Source organism: Bos mutus, chromosome X (assembly GCF_027580195.1).
Source record: "Bos mutus isolate GX-2022 chromosome X, NWIPB_WYAK_1.1, whole genome shotgun sequence".
Classification (NCBI taxonomy): Eukaryota; Metazoa; Chordata; class Mammalia; order Artiodactyla; family Bovidae; genus Bos; species Bos mutus.
In genome coordinates this window covers 69,011,731-69,036,587 of record NC_091646.1, presented here as the reverse complement: position 1 = coordinate 69,036,587, position 24,857 = coordinate 69,011,731, and the positions used below count along the sequence as shown (strand labels likewise).

Sequence of the window (24,857 nt, the reverse complement as noted above, 5' to 3'; positions counted from 1 at the left end):
GACACAGATAATAAATACTACAGAAAGCCTTACACTGTTTTAGGTAATAGGGGGAAACAGAGTACATATATGGACAATGTGAAAAGCTTGTGTAGGGTCTTATCCTCAGAGCCCTAGGCTTACCATTTTGGGGTAGGGGTGGGGGAAAGCATTTGGAGAAGGGATACAGCCAAAGTTGATGGTACTTTTTCTTTCTAAGATAAACCAGGAGTCATGAACTGGCAGTCCATGAGCCACATTCACAGATAAATTTTATTTGTCCGACCCAGCGTTTTAAACATGTATGCATTAGTTACTATTTAAAAATCAGAATTCACATAAAAATCAGAATTTCCAACTGTCTTTCAACTATCAGAAGATCTTGGCAACTCTGGACTCTTTTTTTTTTTTTTTTTAACTTTTTCCTATTTTTTAAAATAAATTTTTAATTTTTAAATCTTAGTTTACTACATTCTTTTTAAACTAATTTCTTATTGGTTTGTTTTATTTTTACAAACCCTTGGAGGGCTGAGTTTCAATAGATTGCAGGGAGGTAGCTGCTCTGCTGTGTATGAAACCCAGACCTGGAGGCAGGTCCTCTATGAAAGGTTTAACACCAGTTTCCACAGGGGTGAAATGATGGGGAAGTGATGCGCGAGGGGATGGCCACCTTTCCAGCTGCACCCCGTGTCCCAGGATGATGGGCTTTCCATATTGGACCCCGGTCCCAACATGCGGCAGGGCTGCCCCGCCAAGCCCTGAGAACTCTGGGCTCTTATTCCTGTGTTGGAATTACCATCCAGAGATGAATTACAGCTTGCCTCCTTTACATGGGGCATATTCCTCAGTGTTGCTTTCAATATAGCAGCTTCACACCTCTGTTACTTGCTTTGTCCCTATAGGTCTTTGCTTTATGATCTCTATACGTTGGGTGTATTCGGCAAGGACCAAACCTGATGAGTTAAAATAGAATTCTGTAAGGTTTGAGGCCCACTGCTCTTCATCCCAGAGAAGGCAATGGCAACCCACTTGAGTATTATCTGGAAAATCCCATAGACAGAGGAGCCTGGGGGGCTGCAGTCCATGGGGTCACAAAGCGTCGGACACGACTGAGCGACTTCACTTTCACTTTTCACTTTCCTGCATTGGAGAAGGAAATGGCAACCCACTCCAGTGTTCTTGCCTGGAGAATCCCAGGGACGGAGGAGCCTGGTGGGCTGCCGTCTATGGGGTCGCACAGAGTCGGACACAACTGAAGCAATTTAGCAGCAGCAGCAGCAGCTCTTCATCCCTGAGCCCCTTTCTTACATGCTTTAATAGCCCTCTGTACTTTTCCTTCACAGCCATTACAACAGTTTGTAGCTACTTATGTGATTCTTTGATAAATGTCAGTCTCCTGTACCATGAGCTGCACGAAGGCAGAGACCTGTTTTGTTCTTACCTGTATCTCCAGTGTTTAGCACAATGTTTGACATGTGATAAGAATCCGCCTGCAATGCAGAAGACCTGGGTTCAGTCTCTTGGTTGGGAAGATCCCCTGGAGGAGGACATGGCAACCCACTCCAGTATTCTTGCCTGGAGAACCCCATGGAGCCTGGTGGACTACAGTCCATGGGGTTGCAAAGAGTCAGACATGACTGAGCAACTAAGCACAGCACAGCAAATGCTTAATACAAATTTGATGAAGTGAATGTTGCGTAGCTTACTTTGTTTGGTCAAATATCCTCCAATGACAGTGGTTACAATTTCACCAGTGGAGAACCCGTATACATTGGGTGATTATCACGGGAATATTCTGAGAGAGAGCTTACTGAGGATTGGTGCCTCCGTGCTACCTGTGCTAGTTCAGTTGGCGCTCAGTCGTGTCTGACCCCTTGCAACCCCATGGACTACAGCACACCAGGCTTCCCTGCCCATCACCAACTCCCGGAACCTACTCACACTCATGTCTTATCACATCAGTGATGCCATCCAATCATCGCATCCTCTTTCGTCCCCTTCTCTTCCCACCTTCAATCTTTTCCAATGAGGGTCTTTTCCAGTCAGTCAGTTCTTCACATCAAGGTGGCTAAAGTATTGGAGTTTCAGCTTCAGCATCAGTCCTTCCAATGAATATTCAGGACTGATTTCCTTTAGGATGGACTGGTTGGATCTCCTTGCAGTCCAAGGGACTCTCAAGAGTCTTCTCCAACACCATGGTTCAAAAGCATCAATTCTTTGACGCTCAGCTTTCTTTATAGTCCAACTCTCACATCCATACATGTCTACTAGAAAAATCTGTGCTAATTCAGAAGCAATTATGTCTCAGGATCTAAGCTTCTGCTGGACCTTATAGCTAAGCTCAGGTTCCTCCATTAAGATCTCTAGTAGCCTGAGGTTTCAGCTACCTGAACAAGGCTGTTTTTAAATAAGGCTGCTTATAAAAGCATTTTAATTGTGTTAATGTTGAAGTGACTTTCTCTGAATTCTGCTTTATATCCTGTCTTGAAGGCAGTGGTTTTCAAACCTCCAAGTCTTAGATGGTCAGTCAGATTATAGTCTGCTAGTGAAGTTTTTGGAGAGTTGCAAACTCCTGGAAAGACAAAAGACTGCCCACTATCTGAAAGTTGTTTAACTTTCTGAGTATCCTGATCTCACCATTGCATACCTTTGGTGAACATATACCAAATGCCTCCTGTGGACCAGCTCAATCTGCTGGTTGCTTAGAATGCAGTGGTGAAAGACATACATGTCCTTAAAATCGTGTGTGTGTGTGTGTGTGTGTGAGAGAGAGAGAGAGAGAGAGAGAGAGAGAGACTCAGTTGTGTCTGACTCTTTGCGACCCCATGGACTGTAGCCTGCCAGGCTCCTCTGTCCATGGAATTCTCCAGGCAAGGATACTGGAGTGGTAGCCTATCCCTTCTTCAGAGGACCTTCCCAACCCAGGGATCGAACCCAGGTCTCGGGCATTGCAGGTGGATTCTTTACTGTCTGAGCCACCAGTTTCCTATGATGACATGGAAAATTTCATATGATAAATAAAAAAACACAAGATATGTCTCCAATCCAGATTGTGTGTATGTGTGTGTGAAGGGGGAAGTTGTCAGAGAAGCCTTCTTAAGAAAAAAATACTGACTTTTAAAGATTAGTGGGAATTAAGCAGTGAGGAAGAAGCTGATGTACATGGCATACTAGACAGTTTTATGTGTAAAGATTTAGAAGCAAGAGGAAGCATGGCCCCTTCAGGGCAGGGTAGGAGTTTAGGATTGCTGGAATATGGTGAAAATTGGAGGAGTGAAAGCAGATCTTTGGAACTTTTCCCTGCCTGGGAAAAATATAACATGGAGGCAAGGTAGAAAGATAGAGCAGTGGCTTTGGATTTTTCAGGCTTCAGTTAAAATTCAGGCTGCCACTTGCTTTGCTAGCTGGGTAACTTCAGACAATTCATTTGACCACGACATGCTGAGTCTCACATTCTTTATGTTATAAAATCGGGATATCTGAGCCTGGGTCAGTTGTTCTGTTCCTTCTCTTAGCCAGATTATCGTATCTCTTCCGGATTGCTCTACTTCCCACCTTTCTATACCCATCCTCTTGAACAAATGGCAGTTCCTCAAAAAGTTAAACATAGAATTTTGATGTGACCCAGCAGTTCCACTCTTAGGGGTATACCCAATAGAATTGAAAACAGGGACCCAAACATATACTTGCATACCAGTGTTCATTGCAGCAGTATTTATAAGAGCTGAAAGGTGGAAACAGCCCAAATGTCCACTGATAAATGGATAAAATAGGTTTCCATGCAGTGGAGTATTCAGACTTGAAAATGAGTAAAATTGTGATACATGTTACAGTATGGGTGAACCTTGAAAACATTATGCTAGCTGAAATAAGCCAGGAACAAAAGGACCAATATTGTGTGATTCCACTTGTATAAGATACCTAGAATAGGCAAATTCACAGAGACAGAAAGTAGAATAGAGGTTATTAGGGGCTGGGCAGGAGGGAATGGAGACAGAGTTTCTGCTTGGGATGATGCAAAAGTTTTAGAAATAGATAGTGGTGATAGTTTTACAACATGATGAATGTAATTAATGCTATTGAAGTACAATTGGAATGGTTAAAATAGCAAATTTCATCTTACTTAGATTTCACCACAAAAAAAATTCTCCAGAAATTCATTCTTTCTCTGACTTCCAGAGGCCAGAAGTCTGAAATCAAGGTGTCAGCAGGGTTAGTGTCTTTTTGGAGGCTGTGAGAGAGAATCTGTTCTGTGCTGCTTTTAGCTTGTGATGGTGCTGATGATCCTTGGAATACCTTGGCATGTAGATGCATCACTCCATTCTCTGCATCTGTCTTCACATGGCATTCTCCACTTTGTCTCTCTCTTTGTGTGCAGTATACCTCTTATAAGGATAATAGTCATGTTGGATTAGGACCCACCTTAATCCAGGATGACTGCATATTAACTTGATTACATCTGTCAATACCCTATTTTCCCAAATAAGGTCATTCATACATTCCAGGTCAACATGAAATTTGGGGGGATACTGTTCGATCCAATAGGAAGCCACTGCTGTGTATAAAATCTTCTGGAGGAAAGTACATAGAGTCAGAAGGGCAATGACAACACAAAGATCCTTGGGAATACCAACGTCTATATGAGGATAGGCAGAGAGGAAGGAATTCAAGACTCAGACTGAGAAGGAATGATTAGAGAGCAGGAAGAAATCCAGGAGGAAGTGTTGTATACCACTATACCCGAGGAGAAGGGAAAACTTAATGAAGGAGATGGTGGTCAGTGGTTTTAAATGCAGCACAAAGGTCAAGAAAGACCAAGAAATGGCCATTTGATTTGGCAGTATGGAGGTTCTTGGTGCCCTTGGTGAAAACAGCTGCATTAGGGTGCTTAGGTGAGAAGCCACATTGTCATGTATTATGTCTCCGTTTTGTGAGCCTTTGAACTGAGAGGCAGCAGTCTATGGGCAAAGTGGTCCCCTTCTTTTTTTTTGCCCCACTACCCAGATCCTATTATTAATATCTCACTATACTTGCTTTATCACATATCTGTTATACCAATTCATCTTATTTTTTGGATGCATTTCAAAGTAAGTTGTAGACATCAGGATATGTCCTCCTACTTCAGCATAATACCATTAATTATTTTTATTTTTAAAAATTTGTGTATTATTTTTGGCTGCTCTGGGTCTTTGTTGCTGGGCTCAGTCTTTCTCGAGTTGCAGGGAGGGGCTGCTCTCTGTTTGCAGTGTGTGGGCTTATTGTGGTGGCTTCTGTTGCGAAGCATGGGCTCTAGGGCACGAGGGCTCAATAGTTGTGGTGCATGGACTTAGTTGCCCTGCAGCATGTGGAATCTTTCTGAACCGGGGATTGAACCCCTGTCCACTGCCTTGGCATGTGGATTCTTAACCATTGGACCACCAGGGAAGTCCTATACCATTAAATAGATTTCAATATTTTAGGGTTTTCTTCTTTTTTTTTTTTTATTTTAGGGTTTTCTTCTTTTGAAGTAAAATTTACATACCAAGAAATGCTTCAGTTCAGTTCAGTCACTCAGTCGTGTCCGACTCTTTGCGACCCTATGAATCGCAGCACACCAGGCCTCCCTGTCCATCACCATCTCCCGGAGTTCACTCAAACTCACGACCATTGAGTCGGTGATGCCATCCGGCCATCTCATCCTCTGTCGTCCCCTTCTCCTCCTGCCCCCAATCCCTCCCAGCATCAGAGTCTTTTCCAATGAGTCAGCTCTTCGCATAAGGTGGCCAAAGTACTGGAGTTTCAGCTTTAGCATCTTTCCTTCCAAAGAAATCCCAGGGCTGATCTCCTTCAGAATGGACTGGTTGGATCTCCTTGCAGTCCAAGGGACTCTCAAGAGTCTTCTCCAACACCGCAGTTCAAAAGCATCAATTCTTTGGCACTCAGCTTTCTTCACAGTCCAACTCTCACATCCATACATGACCACTGGAAAAACCATAACCTTGACTAGACGGACCTTTGTTGGCAAAGTAATGTCTCTGCTTTTCAATATGCTATCTAGGTTGGTCATAACTTTTCTTCTAAGGAGTAAGCGTCTTTTAATTTCATGGCTGCAGTCACCATCTGCAGTGATTTTGGAGCCCCCCAAAATAGTCTGACACTGTTTCCACTGTTTCCCCATCTATTTCCCATGAAGTGATGGGACCAGATGCCACGATCTTCGTTTTCTGAATGTTGAGCTTTAAGCCAACTTTTTCACTCTCCTCTTTCACTTTCATCAAGAGGCTTTGAGTTCCTCTTCACTTTCTGCCATAAGGGTGGTGTCATCTGCATATCTGACGTTATTGATATTTCTCCCAGCAATCTTGATTCCAGCTTATGCTTCTTCCAGCCCAGCATTTCTCATGATGTACTCTGCATAGAAGTTAATAAGCAGGGTGACAATATACAGCCTTGACATACTCCTTTTCCTATTAGGAACCAGTCTGTTGTTCCATGTCCAGTTCTAACTGTTGCTTCCTGACCTGCATATAGATTTCTCAAGAAGCAGCTCAGGTGGTCTGGTATTCCCATCTCTTTTAGAATTTTCCACAGTTCATTGTGATCCACACAGTCAAAGGCTTTGGCATAGTCAGTAAAGCAGAAATAGATGTTTTTCTGGAACTCTCTTGCTTTTTTGATGATCCAGTGGATGTTGGCAATTTGATCTCTGGTTCCTCTGCCTTTTCTAAAATCAGCTTGAACATCTGGAAGTTCATGGTTCACCTATTGCTCAAGCCTGGCTTGGAGAATTTTGAGCATTACTTTACTAGCGTGTGAGATGAGTGCAATTGTGCAGTAGTTTGAGCATTTTTTGGCATTGCCTTTCTTTGGGATTGGAATGAAAACTGACCTTTTCCAGTCCTGTGGCCATTGCTGAATTTTCCAAATTTGCTGGCATATTGAGTGCAGCACTTTACACCTGTGTAAACAGTGTAACGATCTCTCTTGGGTTCCCCGTTTTTATACTTTAGGTCTCCTCCTTTTGGTTGTGCCCTGTGCAAAATAGGGCTTATACCCACCACCAGTCAAGAAAGGGAATGGAAATGGGCATATGCTCAAGGCCTATTGACAGTTGCAAGTTACATAACAATAGGCTTTGTTGTGCATGTCTTACCATAATTCAGTCTGTTATAATCAGATGTATATATGTGTAAATACTTGTGAATGGGCTCCTAGCTGCCTAAGGTTACTTGAGGAAGCCCCTGTGGTTAGTTTGTATCCACTGTGTGCCTAGGGCGCATGTGCAGTAGTTGGAAAAGTCTGTTTATTTTTGTAGCATATCTTTGAGCTCTTCTGGGTGTGTCTGGAATGGGCCCTAGAGATCAGCTTGCATCCTTTTCAGCTAGGTCACCCCTTGTTGCTCATGCTTAACTTCCTACCTAACATTATGATAAATTATTTTCCACTTTGATTAAAATGACCACCCTGGAAGTAAGGCCAAAAGGCAGCCATCTTCCCAGGCTAATTCTATGATCCAGGCTTTAATGGGCCAGTTTCCAGTACTGGCGTTCAGGTCATCTGCAATTTTTATGTCAGCCACACATGACTTACTGATTCTGACTGAGAATCAAAAGACTTAACCAATTGTATATGATATATCCACATGCATCTTGACATGGGGACTGTAGATATAGAGATGTGTCAAGGAGCTCCTTATCAGGGGGCTGGATCAGGATAGGGGAACTGATTTCTTGATGTTTTTTTTGGCTGTGCTGGGTCTTCATTGCTGTGCGAGGGCTTTCTCTAGGTGTGGTGACCAGAGAGCTACTCGTTGTTATGGTGTGCGGGCTTCTCACTGCAGTAGCTTCTCCTTGCAGAGCTCGAGCTCTAGGTGCATGGGCTTCAGTAGTTGTGGCCCATGGGCTCAGTTGCTCCGTGGCATGTGGAATCCAGATCAGGGATTGAACCCATGTCCCTTGCATTGGCAGGTGGACTCTTAACCACTTAATCACCAGGGAAGTCCCTGAATTCTTTAAAAAAAATTTTTTTTATTGAAGTATAGTTGATTACAATGTTGTGTTATTAAATAGCAAATCACAGCAAAGTGATTCATATATATATGTGTGTGTGTTCTTTTTTATATTTTTTTTCCATTATAGGTTATAGGAAACAGTTCTTGTGGGAAGGAGAGCCATAATTCTACTCACATGGACCAAAATTCGCAAGACCAGGCTTCTATACCCTGTGGTTGGTGGTCAGGTTAGAAAAGAGCAACTTCTGGTTGCTTTGCATGTGACGCCAATAAAGTTTTACTGGGTCAGGGTCTTTGCATTTAGTTCCTTATCTTGTCACAATTCCAGAAGAACAGCATAGGGCATGTTGCAGAGGGCCCTCCAGATTAAGGAAAACCTAGTGCTTGTCTCTGCAGTTTAAGCTTGTGTCTTTTCAGCTGCTGATTTGCAAACACTGCTGTATTTAGTGGGGCTTAGCTTTGGGGGGGTATAATTATGGTATAGAAACCATAGCTAATTGGTTTCTCTGGGTGGGAAAACATTGCAGTATCTAAGCCTGGCATTCCCTCTGTGGAGACAAAATGCTTCTCAAGGGATCAGGCAAACACTGGAAGGATGGAAGATGGGATGGGATTGTTGAGATGTGATGGGATTGTTAGTTGGCTGTGGTTGAGGCAGATTTTTGCATCTGAGGAAGTAGAAAGTGCTTTTGGGAAGAAATGGTTTTAAGTGGCTACTTTAAGGCAAAAATACTCAGGTGGGTTTAGGATCCAGGGAATTAGCAGCTGGGCAGTTCCGCCAATGAAAGGGTAGCTTTGCAGGTAGAGGCTGTGTTTAATGGTTGTGTCTTTCTCCAGCAGTTGTTTGCATACAGTCTATGTGTCCTTCAAAACATTCCTTAAAGGGAACCATATTCTAAGCATGTAATCTGGGGTATAATCATTAAAATGTAAAGGGTTTTATTATCCCTTGCTATGAAATTAAAATCTCTTTTGGGTTGATGGTTTTGCATCTGAATAGTTCTTTAACATATTAGAGCTTCATATGTAAATATCTTTTGAAAATTATTAAATTGGTAAATGAAAATAAAAACTGACACTCTCCCCCCACACTCTAGCACTCTTTTTCTCCTTGTTGTCCTGCTTGAGAAGGGGTTTTTTCTGCTGAATTGGTTGTCCTCTTGGCTCCCAAGCAGTCCTGGTTTCTCCCTAGCCAGGCCCAAGGAGAATAGGGGAGCAATTTTGGAAAAAATATTTGAGCCCTTAAACTATTAGCTGAGTTCTCCAGATCATTAGGGATACAGTGTGTTATAGATGGACACATGATTGCAGTAGTAGTAAAAATGACATGTTTTCCTTCCAAGCCCAGGATTGGAGGTTAAGTGCTAAACCAAACTGTATTACAGAAGACACTGTAGTCTTGTAAATAACAAGATACCCAGACCAGTGCTATAAAAAGCAGGTTTCATTTTCCCTCCAGTTCCACTATAGGGAAAGAATACTGTCCTAGGTCTAACTTTATTGTTGGAGCAGACAGGGTGGAGGGGAAGAACTGAGATACAGTATTAGATCTGCTAATTAGGGTGTTCCAGGGACTGGGAAGGTAATTTGGCTGACAGCAGGGGTTTGACCCAGCCAGAAAATGGTGCTGTCTAACAAATACTGTAAACTCCAGTTGTGGTTCAGGCAGAAGGTTGACAAAGTAGATGTTTCAGAGGATGGGTAGCAAGAACCCAGAAGTATGAGTCTTGGGCTGGTGGTAAGAAGTCTAGGTAGACAGTCACCATTTAAAAATTTTTTTTTTTTATTTTTGGCTGCACTGGGTCTTCCTTGTTACATACAGGCTTTCTCTGGTTGCAGCCAGTGGGGGCTACTCTTTGTTGATGTGTGCAGGCTTTTCATTGCTCTGGCTTCTCTTGATGTGAAGCACAGCAGGCTCTAGGCATGCTGGCTCAGTAGTTGTGGCACACGGGCTCTGTAGTTGCAGCTCTCGGCCCCTAGAGTGCACAGGCTCCGGTAGTTGTGGTTGTTCAGTCACTCAGTCATGCCTGACTCTTTGCGACCCCATGGACTACAGCACCCCAGGCCTCCCTGTCCATCACCAACTTCCGGAGCTTGCTCAAACTCATGTCCATCGAGTTGGTTATGCCATCCAACCGTCTCATCCTCTGTTGTCCCCTTCTGCTGCCCTCAATCTTTCCCATAATCAGCGTCTTTTCAAATGAGTCAGTTCTTCGCATCAGGTGGCCAAACTATTGGAGTTTCAGCTTCGACATCAGTCCTTCCAATGAACACCCAGGACTGATCTCCTTTAGGATGGACTGGTTGGATCTCCTTGCAGTCCAAGGGGCTCTCACGAGTCTTCTCCAACACCACAGTTCAAAAGCATCAATTCTTCGGTGCTCAGCTTTCTTTATAGTCCCACTCTCACATCCATACATGACTGCTGGAAAAACCATAGTTTTGACTAGACGGACCTTTGTTGACAAAGTAATGTCTCTCCTTTTTAATATGCTGTCTAGGTTGGTCATAGCTTTTCTTCCAAGAGTAAGCATTTTTAGTTTCGTGGCTGCCGTTACCATCTGCAGTGATTTTGGACCCCCAGAAAAAGTCTCTCACTGTTTCCATTGTTTCCCCAACTATTTGCCATGAAGAGTGTGACCAGATGCCATGATCATAGTTTTTTAAATGTTGAGTTTTAAGCCAACTTTTTCACTCTCCTCTTTCACTTTCATCAAGAGGCTCTTTAGTTCTTCTTCACTTTCTGCTGTAAGGGTGGTGTCATATACATATCTGAGGTTATTGATTTCTCCCAGCAATCTTGATTCCAACTTGTGCTTCATCCAGCCTGGCATTTTGCATGATGGACTCTGCATATAAGTTAAATAAACAGGGACAGTATATAGACTTGACATATTCCTTTCCCAATTTGGAACCACTCTGTTTCCATGTCCAGTTGTAATTGCTTCTTGACCTGCATACAGATTTCTCAGGAGGCAGGTAAGGCATTCTGGTATTCCCATCTCTTGAAGAATGTTCCACAGTTTGTTGTGATCCACACAGTCAAAGGCTTTGGCATAGTCAGTAAAGCAGAAGTAGATGTTTTTCTGGAACTGTCTTCCTTTTTCAGTGATCCAGTGGATGTTGGCAATTTGATCTCTGGTTCCTCTGCCTTTTCTAAATCCAGCTTGAACATTTGAAAGTTCACGGTTCATGTACTGTTGAAGCCTGACTTGGAGAATTTTGAGCATTACTTTGCTAGCATGTGAGATGAGTGCAATGGTGCAGTAGTTTGAACATTCTTTGGCATTGCCTTTCTGTGGGATTGGACCTTTTCCAGTCCTGTGGCCACTGCTGAGTTTTCCAAATTTCCTGGCATGTTGAGTGAAGCACTTTCACAGCATCGTCTTTCAGGATTTGAAATAGCTCAACTGGAATTCCATCACCTCCACTAGCTTTGTGTGTAGTGATGCTTCCTAAGGCCCACTTGACTTCACATTCCAGGATGTCTGACTCTAGGTGAGTGATCACACCATCATGGTTATCTGGGTCATTATCTTTTTTGTATAGTTCTTCTGTGTATTCTTGGTACCTCTTCTTAATATCTTCTGCTTCTGTTAGGTCCATACTATTTCTGTCCTTTATTGTGCCCATCTGTGCATGAAATGTTCCCTTGGTATCTCTAATTTTCTTGAAGAGATCTCTAGTCTTTCCCATTCTGTTGTTTTCCTGTTTCTTTGCATTGATCATGGAGGAAGGCTTTCTTATCTCTCCTTGCTATTCTTTGGAAGTCTGCATTCACATGGTTATATCTTTCCTTTTCTCCTTTGCCTTTAGCTTCTCTTCTTTTCTTAGCTATTTGTAAGGCCTCCTCAGACAACCATTTTGCCTTTTTACATCTCTTTTTTGGGGGGATGGTCTTGATCACCGCCTCCTGTACAATGTCATGAACCTCCATCCATAGTTCTTCAGGCACTCTGTCTATCAGATCTAATCCCTTGAATCTATTTATTACTTATACTGTATAATCATAAGGGATTTGATTTAGGTTATACCTGAATGGTCTAGTGGTTTTCCCCACTTTCTTCAATTTAAGTCTGAATTTTGCAATAAGGAGCTCATGATCGGAGCCACAGTTAGCTCCTGGTCTTGTTTTTGTTGACTGTATAGAGCTTCTCCATCTTTGGCTACAAAGAATATAATCAATCTGATTTCGGTGTTGGCCATCTGGTGATGTCCATGTGTAGAGTCTTCTCCTGTGTTCTTGGAAGAGGGTGTTTGCTATGACCAGTGCTTTCTCTTGGCAAAACTCTGTTATCCTTTGCCCTGCTTCATTCTGTACTCCAAGGCCAAATTTGCCTGTTACTCCAGGTATCTCTGGGAGAAGGCAATGGCACCCCACTCCAGTACTCTTGTCTGGAAAATCCCATAGACGGAGGAGCCTGGTGGGCTGAAGTCCACGGGGTCGCAAAGAGTCGGACACGACTGAACGACTTCACTTTCACTTTTCACTTTCATGCACTGGAGAAAGAAATGGCAACCCACTCCAGTGTTCTTGCCTGGAGAATCCCAGGAATGGGGTAGCCTTGTGTGCTGCCGTCTATGGGGTCGCACAGAGTTGGACACGACTGAAGCGACTTAGCAGCAGCAGCAGCCAGGTATCTCTTGACTTCCTACTTTTGCATTCTAGTCCCCTATGATAAAAGGACATCTTTTTTGGGTGTTAGTTCTAGAAGGTCCTGTAGTTCTTCATACAACCATTCAACTTCAGCTTCTTCAGCATTACTGGTCAGGGTATAGACTTGGATTACTGTGATGTTGAATGGCTTGCCTTGGAAACTAACAGAGATCATTGTTTTTGAGATTGCATCCGAGTACTGCATTTTGGACTCTTGTTGACTATGAGGGCTATTCCATTTCCCTAAGGGATTCTTGCCTACAGTAGTAGATATAATGGTCATCTTAGTTAAATGCCATTCCATTCCATTTTAGTTCACTGTTTCCTAAAATGTCGATGTTCACTCTTGCCATCTCTTGTTTGACCACTTCCAATTTACCTTGATTCATGGACCTAACATTCCAGGTTCCTATGCAGTATTGTTCTTTACACCATCAGACTTTACTTCCATCATGAGTCACATCCACAACTGGGTGTTGTTTCCACTTTGGCTCTGTCTCTTCATTCTTTCTGGAGTTATTTCTCTATTCTTCTCCATAGCATATTGGGCACCTACCAGCCTGGGGAGTTCATCTTTCAGTGTCCTATCTTTTTGCCTTTTCATGCTGTTCATGGGGTTTTGAAGGCAAGAATACTGAAGTGCTTTGCCATTCCCTTCTCCAGTCGACCACGTTTTGTCAGAACTCTCCACCATGACCTGTCTGTCTTGGGTGGCCCTACACGGCCTGGCTCATAGTTTCATTGAGTTAGACGAGGCCGTGGTCCATGTGATCAGTTTGATTAGTTTTCTGTGATTGTGGTTTTCATTCTGTCTTCCCCCTGAGGGATACTTCCCTGGTGGCTCAGAGGGTAAAGCGTCTGCCTGCAATGTGGGAGACCCATGTTCGATCCCTGGGTTGGGAAGATCCCCTGGAGAAGGAAATGGCAACCCATTCCAGTATTCTTGTTGGAGAATTCCATGGACAGAGGAGTCTGGTAGGCTACAGTGCACAGGGTCGCAAAGAGTGGGACACAACTGAGCAATATCAATTTTCCCTCTGAGGGATAAGGATAAGAGGCTTATGGAATCTTCCTGATGAGAGAGACTGACTGTGGGGGAAACTGGGTCTTGTTCTGATAGGCAGGGCCATGCACAGTAAATCTTTAATCCAAATTCTGTTGATGGGCGGAAATGTGTTCCCTCTCTGTTGTTCCCAGCCTGGAAATTGCTCCCTGTGTTCTCCTAGGGAGAATGAATCGATCCTGCCCCTCCCCACCTCCTCTCTGCTCCCAGGCTTCCCTGTCCTTCACCAGCTCCCACAGCTTGCTCAAACTCATGTCCATTGAGTCAGTGATGCCATCCAACCATCTCATCCTCTGTCGTCCCCTTCTCCACTTTCTCCCTCAATCTTTCCCCATGTCAGGGTCTTTTCTAATGTATCAGCTCTTTGCATCAGGTGACCAAAGTATTGGAGCTTCAGCTTCAGTAGTTGTGGTGTTCAGGCTTATTTGCTCCATGTCATATGGGCTCTCCCTGAACGAGGGATCGAACCCATGCCCCCTGCATTGGTAGGTGGATTCTTATCCACCGCACCAACAGGCAAGTCCACAAATGGACTTTTTTTTTTCTTTTTTTTAAAAAAACTTTTAATTCCAGAGTAGTTTTAGATTTACAAGTATATCACAAAGATAATACAGAGAGTTCCCATATATCCGACACCTAGTTTCCTGTATTCTTAACATCTTACATTTGTGTGGTACATTAATTACAGTTAATAAACCAGTACTGATACATTATTACTCAGTAAATCCATACTTGTTTTTGGATTTAGGCAAAACCTAAATCCTTCGGTTTTGCCTGATATCCTTTTTGTATTCCAGCATCCTGTCTAGGACACCACATTACGTTTTGTCATCTGTCTCTTTAGGTTCTTGCCTCTGACAGTTTCTTAGACTTGCCAGTATTTTTGATGACCTTGACCATTTTGAGGAGTACTGATCAGGCAGTTTGTATACTGTTCCCCTAGTTGGGATTTGTCAGTGTACTTTCTTATGTTTAGACTGCAGCTTTTGGTTTTGGGGTGGGGGAGCAGGGAGACTACAGAGGTAAATTACCCTTTTCATTAAATCATGTCAAAGTGAAAGTGTAAGTCACTCAGTCGTGTCTGACTCTTTGCGACCCCTTGGACTATACAGTCATGGAATTCTCCAGGCCAGAATACTGGAGTGGGTAGCCCTTTCCTTCTCCAGGGGATCTTCCCAACCCAGGGATCGAACCCAGGTCTCCCACATTGTAGGCAGATTCTTTACCAGCTGAGCTACAAGGGAAGCCCAAGAGTACTGGAGTGGGTAGCCTATCCCTTCTCCAGCGGATCTTCCCGACCCAGGAATCAAACCGGGGTGTCCTGCATTGCAAGTGGATTCTTTACCAACTAAGCTATCATGGAAGCCAAAAAAGGGTACATATTATCCACATGACTTATCACTGTTGATGTTGACCATAATCACCTGGGTGAGGTACTGTTTGCCAGGTTCTTCACTTTAATTTTGTTTTGGTTTTGGCCACACCACATGGTTTGTGGGATCTTAGTTCTCCGACCAGGGATCAAACCCGTGCCCCCTGCAGTGGAAGCACGGAGTCCTAACCACTGGCCCACCAGGAAATTCCCAGTTTCTTCACTTTAAAGGTACTTTTTTCCACACTGCACTTTTCCATACTGTACTCTTTGGAAGGATGTTACTACGTGTACTTCATAGTTAAGTATTAGGAATTATGCTTCATTTTCCTGAGGGTAGAGTATCTGTATAAATTATTTGAAATTCTTCTGCACAGGAGATTTGCCTCATTTCCTATACTTATTCACTCATTTATATTGGACTAATATATCTGTGGACTCATGACTATTTATTTTCTACTTTGAGTTATAATCCAATACTACTTTATTGTATTGCTCAAATTGTTCTGGCTTTGACCATTGGGAGCTCTTTCATTTGGCACTTGTGTCTCTGACACACTCCTTTCATTGTGGGATGTTGTTTGTATTTGACCACTTCCTTACTTTCTGACAATACAGCATGCTCCAGGCTCATCTTATAGATTTCTTGCCATAACCCTAGAATGCCATTTTTCCAAGGAGGCCTGGTCCTTTTATTCGCAAATGGTACTAGAAGTAAAGATCTGGGTGCTTGATGTGCTTGTTACTGCTGGGGTTTCCTTGCTCCTAGGCCCTCTTAGCTGACAGAGCAAGGAAATATGTGTATATACTAACCCACGTATATCCACATGTCTGTAAATATTTTTAGGTGTAACTATCTGTGTTTATCTATCTAGATGGCATCACCGACCTGGACATGGGTTTGAGCAAGCTTTGGGAGTTGGTGATGGACAGGGAAGCCTGGCGTGCTGTAGTCCGTGGGGTCACAAAGAGTTGGACACGCCTGAGTGACTGAACTGAACTGATCTGTATTTATGTTGAACATGGGTTTATAGTGATGTTTCTAATTCTGATCCATTACCGCCTGGATCATTGTAACCTTCTCTTAACCAGTCTGTAAACTCCCATTCCAACAGTGAGAAACCTGGCTCCCACTATCTGCCATCCATTTACTTAATGCTTCAACTCTAGCATACATGCATTTCAGTATCAGAACTTTTACGTCATACCCCCATGGGAAACAACTGTATCCTCTAGAGTACATGCTTATGTTTCTTTTGGTTTTACTCTCACAGACTTGATTCATTTCCTAGGTTACTTAGGTCAGCACATTTTCCCTCCACCCTCTTCAGTGAGGTTGTTTCATACATTTGTAATACAGCTAGATGGTCTCATGGTGATTTTAATACAGTGTGTTAAATGTACTGATAGAGATGAACATATAGGGGAATATTGAGGTAGAACAACTGATGGGGGAGGGTAGGGATGAAAGGCATCCTAGAGGAACCACAGGTGAGGCCTGATTTTATTTTATTTTTTTAACATGGTTATTTTAGTTTATTAAATATATGACTATTTAAGATGGTTAACTGTTAAGCAATGAAACAGGTTTCTTTTTTTTAATTTAAATTTATTTATTTTAATTAGAGGCTAATTACTTTACAATATTGTATTGGTTTTGCCATACGTCACCATGAATCTGCCACGGGTGTACACGTGTTCCCAATCCTGAACCCCCCTCCCACCTCCCTCCCCATACCATCCCTCTGGGTCATCCCAGTGCACCAGCCCCAAGCTTCCTGTATCCTGCATCGAACCTGGACTGGCAATTCATTTCTTATATGATATTATACAAGTTTCAATGCCATTCTCCCAAATCATCCCCCACCTCCCTCTCCCACAGAGTCCAAAAGACTGTTCTATACATCTGTCTCTTTTGCTGTCTCGCATACAGGGTTATCATTACCATCTTTCTAAATTCCATATATATGCGTTAGTATACTGTATTGGTGTTTTTTTTTCTGGCTTACTTCACTCTGTATAACAGGCTCCAGTTTCATCCACCTCATTAGAACTGATTCAAATGTATTCTTTTTAATGGCTGAGTAATACTCCATTGTGTATATGTACCACAGCTTTCTTATCCATTCATCTGCTGATGGACATCTAGGTTGCTTCCATGTCCTGGCTATTATAAACAGTGCTGTGATGAACATTGGGGTACACGTGTCTTGAAATGTGGGTTCTGGACCAGAAGCATTAGCATCACCTGGGAACTTTGTAGAACTACAAATTCTTGGGCCTCACTACAGAATCAGAAAATCTGATGTTGGGGTCCAGCAATCTGTGTTTTAACAAGCCTTCCAGGAGATTGTGGAGAAGGCAATGGCAACCCACTCCAGTACTCTAGCCTGGAAAATCCCATGGGTGGAGGAGCCTGGTAGGCTGCAGTCCATGGGGTCGTGAAGAGTTGGACACAACAGAGCAACTTCACTTTCACTTTTCACTTTCATGCATTGGAGAAGGAAATGGCAACCCACTCCAGTGTTCTTGCCTGGAGAATCCCAGGGACGGGGGAGCCTGGTGGGCTGCCATCTATGGGGTCGCACAGAGTCGGACACGACTGAAATGATGCAGCAGCAGCAGCCAGGAGATTGTGCAGAACATTGAGAAACAGTGTCTTAAAGAATGAGTGAGGTCAGCTTGGAGAGGAGTATAGCCCAGAAGAGGAAGGTAGTGTGAGGCTAAGCTTTGGAGGACAAAGTAGTATGATGGGCATAAGAGGTTAAAAGAAAATGTTTGAGGCAGGAAGTGGCAGAAGTTAAGGCAGAGAGATCAGCAGTTCCTGGGTGTATCAGTCAGGGCCTGGAATGCCAGGCTACAGAGCTTAAACTTCATTCTTAGGCCATAGGAAGCCACTGAAGATTTTGTTGTTGTTGTTGTTAACAGATTTGTTGAGGTACCATTCCATTCTCAAACTATAAAAGAGTACAGTTTAATAATTTTTAGTATGTTCACAGAATTGTGCACCCCATCACCACAGTTAGTTTTAGAACATTTTCATCACCCTTAAAAGAAATTCCTTACCTTTCAGCCATCATACCCTCTCGTCCATGAATGCCCCAGCCACCAGCCCCTGGCAACCACTAATATACTTTCTCTGTGAATTTGCCTAACTTGGACATTTCATATAAACAGAATCATAAAATATATGCCCTTTTATGACTGGCTTTTTTATGTATAGTTGATGTACAATATTATGTAAGTTACAGGTGTATGATACAGTGATTCACAATTTTTAAAGCTTATATTCCATATATAGTTATTAGAAAATATTGGCTATATTTCCTGTGTTGTACAATATACCCTTGTAACTTATTTTATACCTGATAGTTAGTACCTCTTAATCCCTTACCCCTATGTTGCCCGCCACGACCCCCATTCCTCTCCCCAATGGTAACCACTAATTTGTCCTCTGTATCAGTGAGTGACTGGCTTATTATTTCATGTAGCAAAATGTTTTTAAGACTCATTCATGCTGTAGCATTATTTCATTCCTTTTTATGGCTGCATATATTCCCTTGTATGGGTATATCACCTTTTTATCTGGTATATCATCATTTGATGGACATTTGTGTTATTTCCCCTTTTGGTTTAGTGAATAATATAATACTGCTGTGAACATTCATGTGCAAGATTTTCTGTGACCAAATGTTTTCATTTCTCTTGGGTATATACCTGGGAGTAGAATTCCTAAATTACGTGGTAACTCTATGTGTAACTTTTTAAGGAACTGATGGACTAATTTCTGAAGCACTGACTCCATTTTACATTCCTACCAACAGTGTTATAGAGTTGCAATTTTTCCACTTTTTTGTTTTGCTGTCAACACTTGGTATTTTCTCTTTTTGATTCTAGTCATCCTAATGGGCATGAAGTGTTATTGTGGTTTTGGTTTGCGTTTTCCCTAATGACTAATAATGTTGAGCATCTTTTCATGTGGTTGTAAGCTATTTGTATATCTTCCTTGGAGAAATAGTCAGATACTTTGCCCATTTTAATTGGGTTACTTGTCTTTTTTTTTTTTTTTGGGCCGGATCTTAGTTCCCTGATGAAGGATTGAACCCAGGGCCATGGCAGTGAAAGTGTTGAATCCTAACCACTGGACCACCAGGGAAGTCCCTTTTTGTCTTTTAGTTATTGAGTTGTAAGAGTTCTTTGTATATTCTAGGTACAAATCCTTTATCAGGTACAAGATTTGCAAGTATTTTCTCTCATTCCTTGGGTTGTCTTTTCACTTTCTTCATGGTATCCTTTGTAGCACAAATGTTTTTAGCTTTTATGAAGCCCAATTTATTTTTTACTTTGGTTGCACATGTGTTTGGCATCATATCTAAGAAACCATTGCCAAATCCAAGGTCATGACAGAGTTACACCTATTACACCTAACTTTCTTCTAAGAGTTTTGTGGTTTCAGCACTTATATTTAGGTCTTTGATTCATTTTGAATTAATTTTTGTGTATGTTGTGAGGTGGGGGACCAATTTCATTCTTTTGCACATGGATATTTACTTAAAAAGACTACTCTTTCCTCAGTGAATTGTTGTGGCACCCTTTCCAAATCTATCAACTGTAAACCACTGAAGACTTTTAAGCAAAGGACGGACAATTTCTTCTATGTTTTAAGACAGTATCTCTGACTCCTGTGCAGAGAATATGTTGGAGGGGCCAAGAGTGGACATAGGGAAACCAGTGAGTAGGAAGTTGCAGTTATCCAATCCAGAGATGATGGTGACTTGGACCACAGTAGTGGTAGAGATGAGAGAGCAAGACACAGGTTATCTTTGGGAAATAAAGTTAGGAGGGCTTGGGGGACTGTTGGCTAAGGGACGAGGTGGTTAGAAAGAGAGAAAAGGCAAGGATCACTCATTTGGGTTGGAGTCAAGGATGATCTTTAGATTTTTAGCTTGTATGGCTGAGTGGATGTTACTGTCATTTATTACCATACAAACGGAGAAACACGCCTTAAGAGGGGAAATAATAAGTTTAGTTTGGAATTAATTGAATTGGAGGTGCCTGTGAAACTTTCAAGTGGAGATGTACAGAAGGCAGTTGGAATATGGGTCTAGACTAGAGCTTGAGGGCAAGCCTTGGGTTGGAGAAAGTGTTTTGGGAGTTAGGAACACATAGGTGGGAGTGGCAGCTCTAGGAGACAATAAGGAGAAAGGAAAAGGAGTGAGAAGAGGGCTAGGACTGAGCCTTTGGGGAGGAAGAATAGGAACCTGAGAAAGACCCAGAGAGGAAATGGCCAGTGATGGGGGAGGAAACCAGGAGGAAACTATATGAATCCAGTGGAGGGAGGGATTTGCAAGGACAGAGTGATCAACCGTGAAATGTATCACAGAGATCCAGAAAAATAAGGCCTGAGAAGTGCTTATGTATGTTCTTGTTTCCATGCTCCCACAATATAGGTTGGTTATTTCCTACAATTAGTACCTGAAGTTGTTGCTAGCAGGGTTTGGTGGATATTTGTGTCTTCTTAAGTGGTATCTTCTGTGCTAATCTTTCCCATCCTGAATTGAAGATATTGAAAGCTCAACTATGGTTTGGGTTCCAAAATGGACTCTAAAGCATTCTTAGACTGAATGTTCAATTTGTTTCCTTTCTTTCTAATCTTCTATCAGTCTCTCTCTATGTATGCATAGCTTTTTTTAACCTTATTTTTACAGATACGTGAAGGAGGCCAAAGAAGCAACTAAGAATGGAGATCTGGAACAAGCACTTAAACTTTTCAACTTGGCAAAGGACATTTTTCCTAACGAAAAGGTGATGAGCAGAATCCAAAAAATACAGGAAGCCTTGGAGGAGTTGGCAGAACATGGAGATGATGAATTCATAGATGTGTGCAACTCTGGCCTGCTGCTTTATCAAGAACTGCATAACCAACTATATGAGTACCAGAAGGAAGGTATAGCTTTCCTGTACAGCCTGTATAGGGATGGAAGGAGAGGTGGCATTCTGGCAGATGATATGGGGTTAGGAAAGACTGTTCAAATCATTGCTTTCCTTTCTGGTATGTTTGATGCTTCACTTGTGAACCATGTGCTGCTGATCATGCCAACCAGTCTCATCAGCATATGGCTAAGAGAATTTGTCAAGTGGACTCCAGGAATGAGAGTCAAAACTTTTCATGGTCCTAGCAAGGATGAACGTACCAGAAACCTCTGTCGGATTCAGCAAAGGAATGGTGTCATTATCACCACATACCAAATGTTAATCAATAATTGGCAGCAGCTTTCCAGCTTGAATGGCCAAGAGTTTTTGTGGGACTATGTCATCCTTGATGAAGCACATAAAATAAAAAGCTCGTCTACCAAGTCAGCAATATGTGCTCGTGCAATCCCTGCCAGTAATCGCATCCTCCTCACAGGAACCCCAATCCAGAATAATTTACAAGAACTATGGTCCCTATTTGATTTTGCTTGTCAAGGGTCCCTGCTAGGAACACTAAGAACTTTTAAAATGGAGTATGAAAATCCTATTACTAGAGCAAGAGAGAAGGATGCTACCCCAGGGGAAAAAGCTTTGGGATTTAAAATATCTGAAAACTTAATGGCAATCATAAAGCCCTATTTTCTCAGGAGGACTAAAGAAGAGGTACAGAAGAAAAAGTCAAGCAACCCAGAGGTCCAGCTTAGTGAAAAGAGTCCAGATGTTGGTGCCATATGTGAAATGCCTTCCCTTTCCAGGAAAAATGATTTAATTATTTGGATACGTCTTGTACCTTTACAAGAAGAAATATACAGGAAATTTGTGTCTCTAGATCATATCAAGGAGTTGTTAATGGAGACACGCTCACCTTTGGCTGAGCTGGGTGTCTTAAAGAAGCTCTGTGATCATCCTAGGCTGCTATCTGCACGAGCTTGTGGTTTGCTGAATCTAGGAGCTGCCAAATTCTCTGTTCAGGATGAAATTGAAGGGGAAGATTCCTCAGATGTGGACCATATTGATCAAATAAGTGATGATACACTGATGGAAGAATCTGGAAAGATGTTATTTCTAATGGACCTGCTTAAGAAACTGCGAGATGAAGGGCATCAAACTCTGGTGTTTTCCCAGTCAAGACGAATTCTAAACATCATTGAACGTCTCTTAAAGAATAGGCACTTTAAGATATTGCGAATTGATGGAACAATTACTCATCTTGTGGAACGAGAAAAAAGAATTAGTTTATTCCAGCAAAATAAAGATTACTCTGTTTTTCTGCTTACCACTCAAGTAGGTGGTGTTGGCTTAACACTAACGGCAGCAAGCAGAGTGGTCATCTTTGACCCTAGCTGGAATCCTGCAACTGATGCTCAAGCCGTGGATAGGGTTTACCGAATTGGACAGAAAGAAAATGTTGTAGTTTATAGGCTTATCACTTGTGGAACTGTAGAGGAAAAAATATACCGAAGACAGGTTTTCAAGGACTCATTAATAAGACAAACTACTGGTGATAAGAAGAACCCTTTCCGATATTTTAGTAAACAAGAATTGAGAGAGCTCTTTACAATTGAGGATTTTCAGAACTCTGCAACCCAGCTGCAGCTTCAGTCTTTGCATGCTGCTCAGAGGAGATCTGATAAGAACCTAGATGAACATATTGCCTTCCTGCACTCTTTGAGGATAGCTGGAATCTCAGACCATGATTTGATGTACACGCGTGACCTGTCTGTTAAAGAAGAGCTTGATGTGATCGAAGACTCTCACTATATTCAACAAAGGGTTCAGAAAGCTCAATTCCTTGTTGAATCCGAGTCTCAAAATACAGAGCTCTTAATGGAAAGACAAAAAATGGGGAATGAGGGCATCTGGCTGAGAGAACCTGTATATCAAACAAAGAAGAAACGTCCCAAAGTAAATAAACCACAGCCTCAGCCTTCATCTCATCTACCTATTTATCACACCCAGGAAGAAATCAGTTCTCTAATGGCCAGCGTAATCATTGATGATCTGCCCAAAGAGGATGAGAAAGATCTCTCCAGGATAAAGCTGAATGATACCATCCCACAAGATGGTAGGCACCCATGTATAATTACACTTAATGATGACTTTGTCACTACTTTACCCAAAGGGTGTGGAGATGTAGAAGAGATTTTCCCTGACTCTTTATCAGGGATGGCTCTACAAAAAGAGGCATCACAAGAGGGGTTTATGCAGGAGTCAGAGCAAGAGAGCCCTCTGGCAAGTTTTAATTATTTACCTAGCAAGTCAGCCAGAGTTGATCTTGGACCAAATCTAGATCAACTAGAGGATGATGAGGTTTTACATCATTGCAATCCCTCGCCTGCTAATCCCAAAACAAAGGAATATCAAAGGCCAGAATCGAATGTATCTGTTATTAAAATAGCTGATGATGACTTAACAGCAGCCCACAGTGCACTGCAGGATGCTCAAGCGAATGAGGCCAAATTGGAAGAGGAACCTTTAGCCTCTTCAGGACAGTATGCATGTGATTTCAATCTTTTCTTGGAAGACTCTGCAGACAATGGACAAAATCTTTCCAGTCAGTTTTTGGAGCATGTGGAGAAAGAAAATAGCTTGTGTGGCTCTGCAGCTAATTCCAGAGCAGAGTCAGTGCATAGCAAAGCATGTCTCAGTGTGGATCTTTCTGAGGAAGATGATGAGCCAGAAGAAGTAGTTAATGTGAAACTCAGAAGAAAAGCCAGACGAATTGATTCAGATAATGAAGATGAACATACTTTTAAAGATACTTCAAGCACAAACCCATTCAACACATCTCCCTTCCCATTTTTATCTGTAAAACAGTTTGATGCCTCAACTCCCAAAAATGACATCAGTCTACCTGAAAGGTTCTTTTCACCTAAAATATCTGACAGTATAAATAAGTCTGTAAACTCTAGAAGATCCCTGGCTTCTAGGAGGTCTCTTATTAATGTGGTTTTAGACCACGTGGAAGATATGGAGGAAAGACTTGACAATAGCAGTGAAGCAAAGGTTGTTGAAGATTATCTGGAGGAAGGAGCAGAGGAAAGTGGTGACGAAGCCCCAGAGCATACAAAAGAAGATCCTTCCAGAGAAACACTGTCTTCAGAAAATAAATCCAGTCAGTTAAGTACATCTAAGCCTGGTGCTCTGGCTCAGGAGACCTCTCCAGGTGACCCTGAGCCTTTGTCTGATGGACAGTTGGTTGACTCTCCCCAGGATGAGGCAATGGAGGCTGTGAATGACTATGACACTCTTGTCTTGCATGGAAAAGAACTGAAAGAGTGTGGAAAAATACAGGAGGCCTTAGACTGCTTGGTTAAAGCACTTGACATAAAAAGCTCAGATCCTGAAGTCATGCTCATGACTTTAAGTTTGTATAAACAACTTAATAAAACTTGAGAATATAACCTGTTTTATAGTATTTTAGAGCAAAACTTGAGTATGAGGTAATTTGTTCCCATAATTGGATTCTTTGGGAGCATGAAGCCTTCAGGCTTAAGGTGAAAGAACTCAAAAAGTGAGTTTTTGTTCTAACTTTTTTTTGCAAATTTTGTGTTACTGCTTTCCTGCTCTTTTCCTGCTTTCCTGCTTTTCCTGCTCCTGCTTTCCCTCATAGATATATTTTGGTATTCTGAGCACTAGGTTAATATTTCTTTGCTCAGGTATTCTTATATTTTTCTTTTAGGCATACTCTGTAAACTTCATAGAACTATGTTATTTCTAGAGAAGTTTTTGTAACATTACTCTGGCCATTTTAAATTTTACTCTGAGAATGTCAATTTTGTATACCACAGTCCAGATATTAATAATATTAAAGTTACTTTTC

The 24,857-nt window shown here is 42.1% G+C and overlaps 1 protein-coding gene across 2 annotated transcripts in view; it reads left to right on the top strand.

Moving 5' to 3' along the window:
• ERCC6L (ERCC excision repair 6 like, spindle assembly checkpoint helicase) overlaps positions 1-24,857 on the top strand; it is a 29,529-nt gene extending 4,672 nt beyond the window's left edge. The window contains exons 2-3 of one of the 2 annotated variants that reach the window (XM_070365909.1): positions 8,097-8,196; positions 20,770-24,857. In XM_070365909.1, the coding sequence (XP_070222010.1) occupies positions 20,870-24,430 (3,561 nt within the window). In that variant the 5' untranslated portion in view covers positions 8,097-8,196; positions 20,770-20,869 and the 3' untranslated portion in view covers positions 24,431-24,857. The remainder of the gene's footprint in view (positions 1-8,096; positions 8,197-20,769) is intronic. The other variant, XM_005904025.3, reaches the window with a different exon arrangement.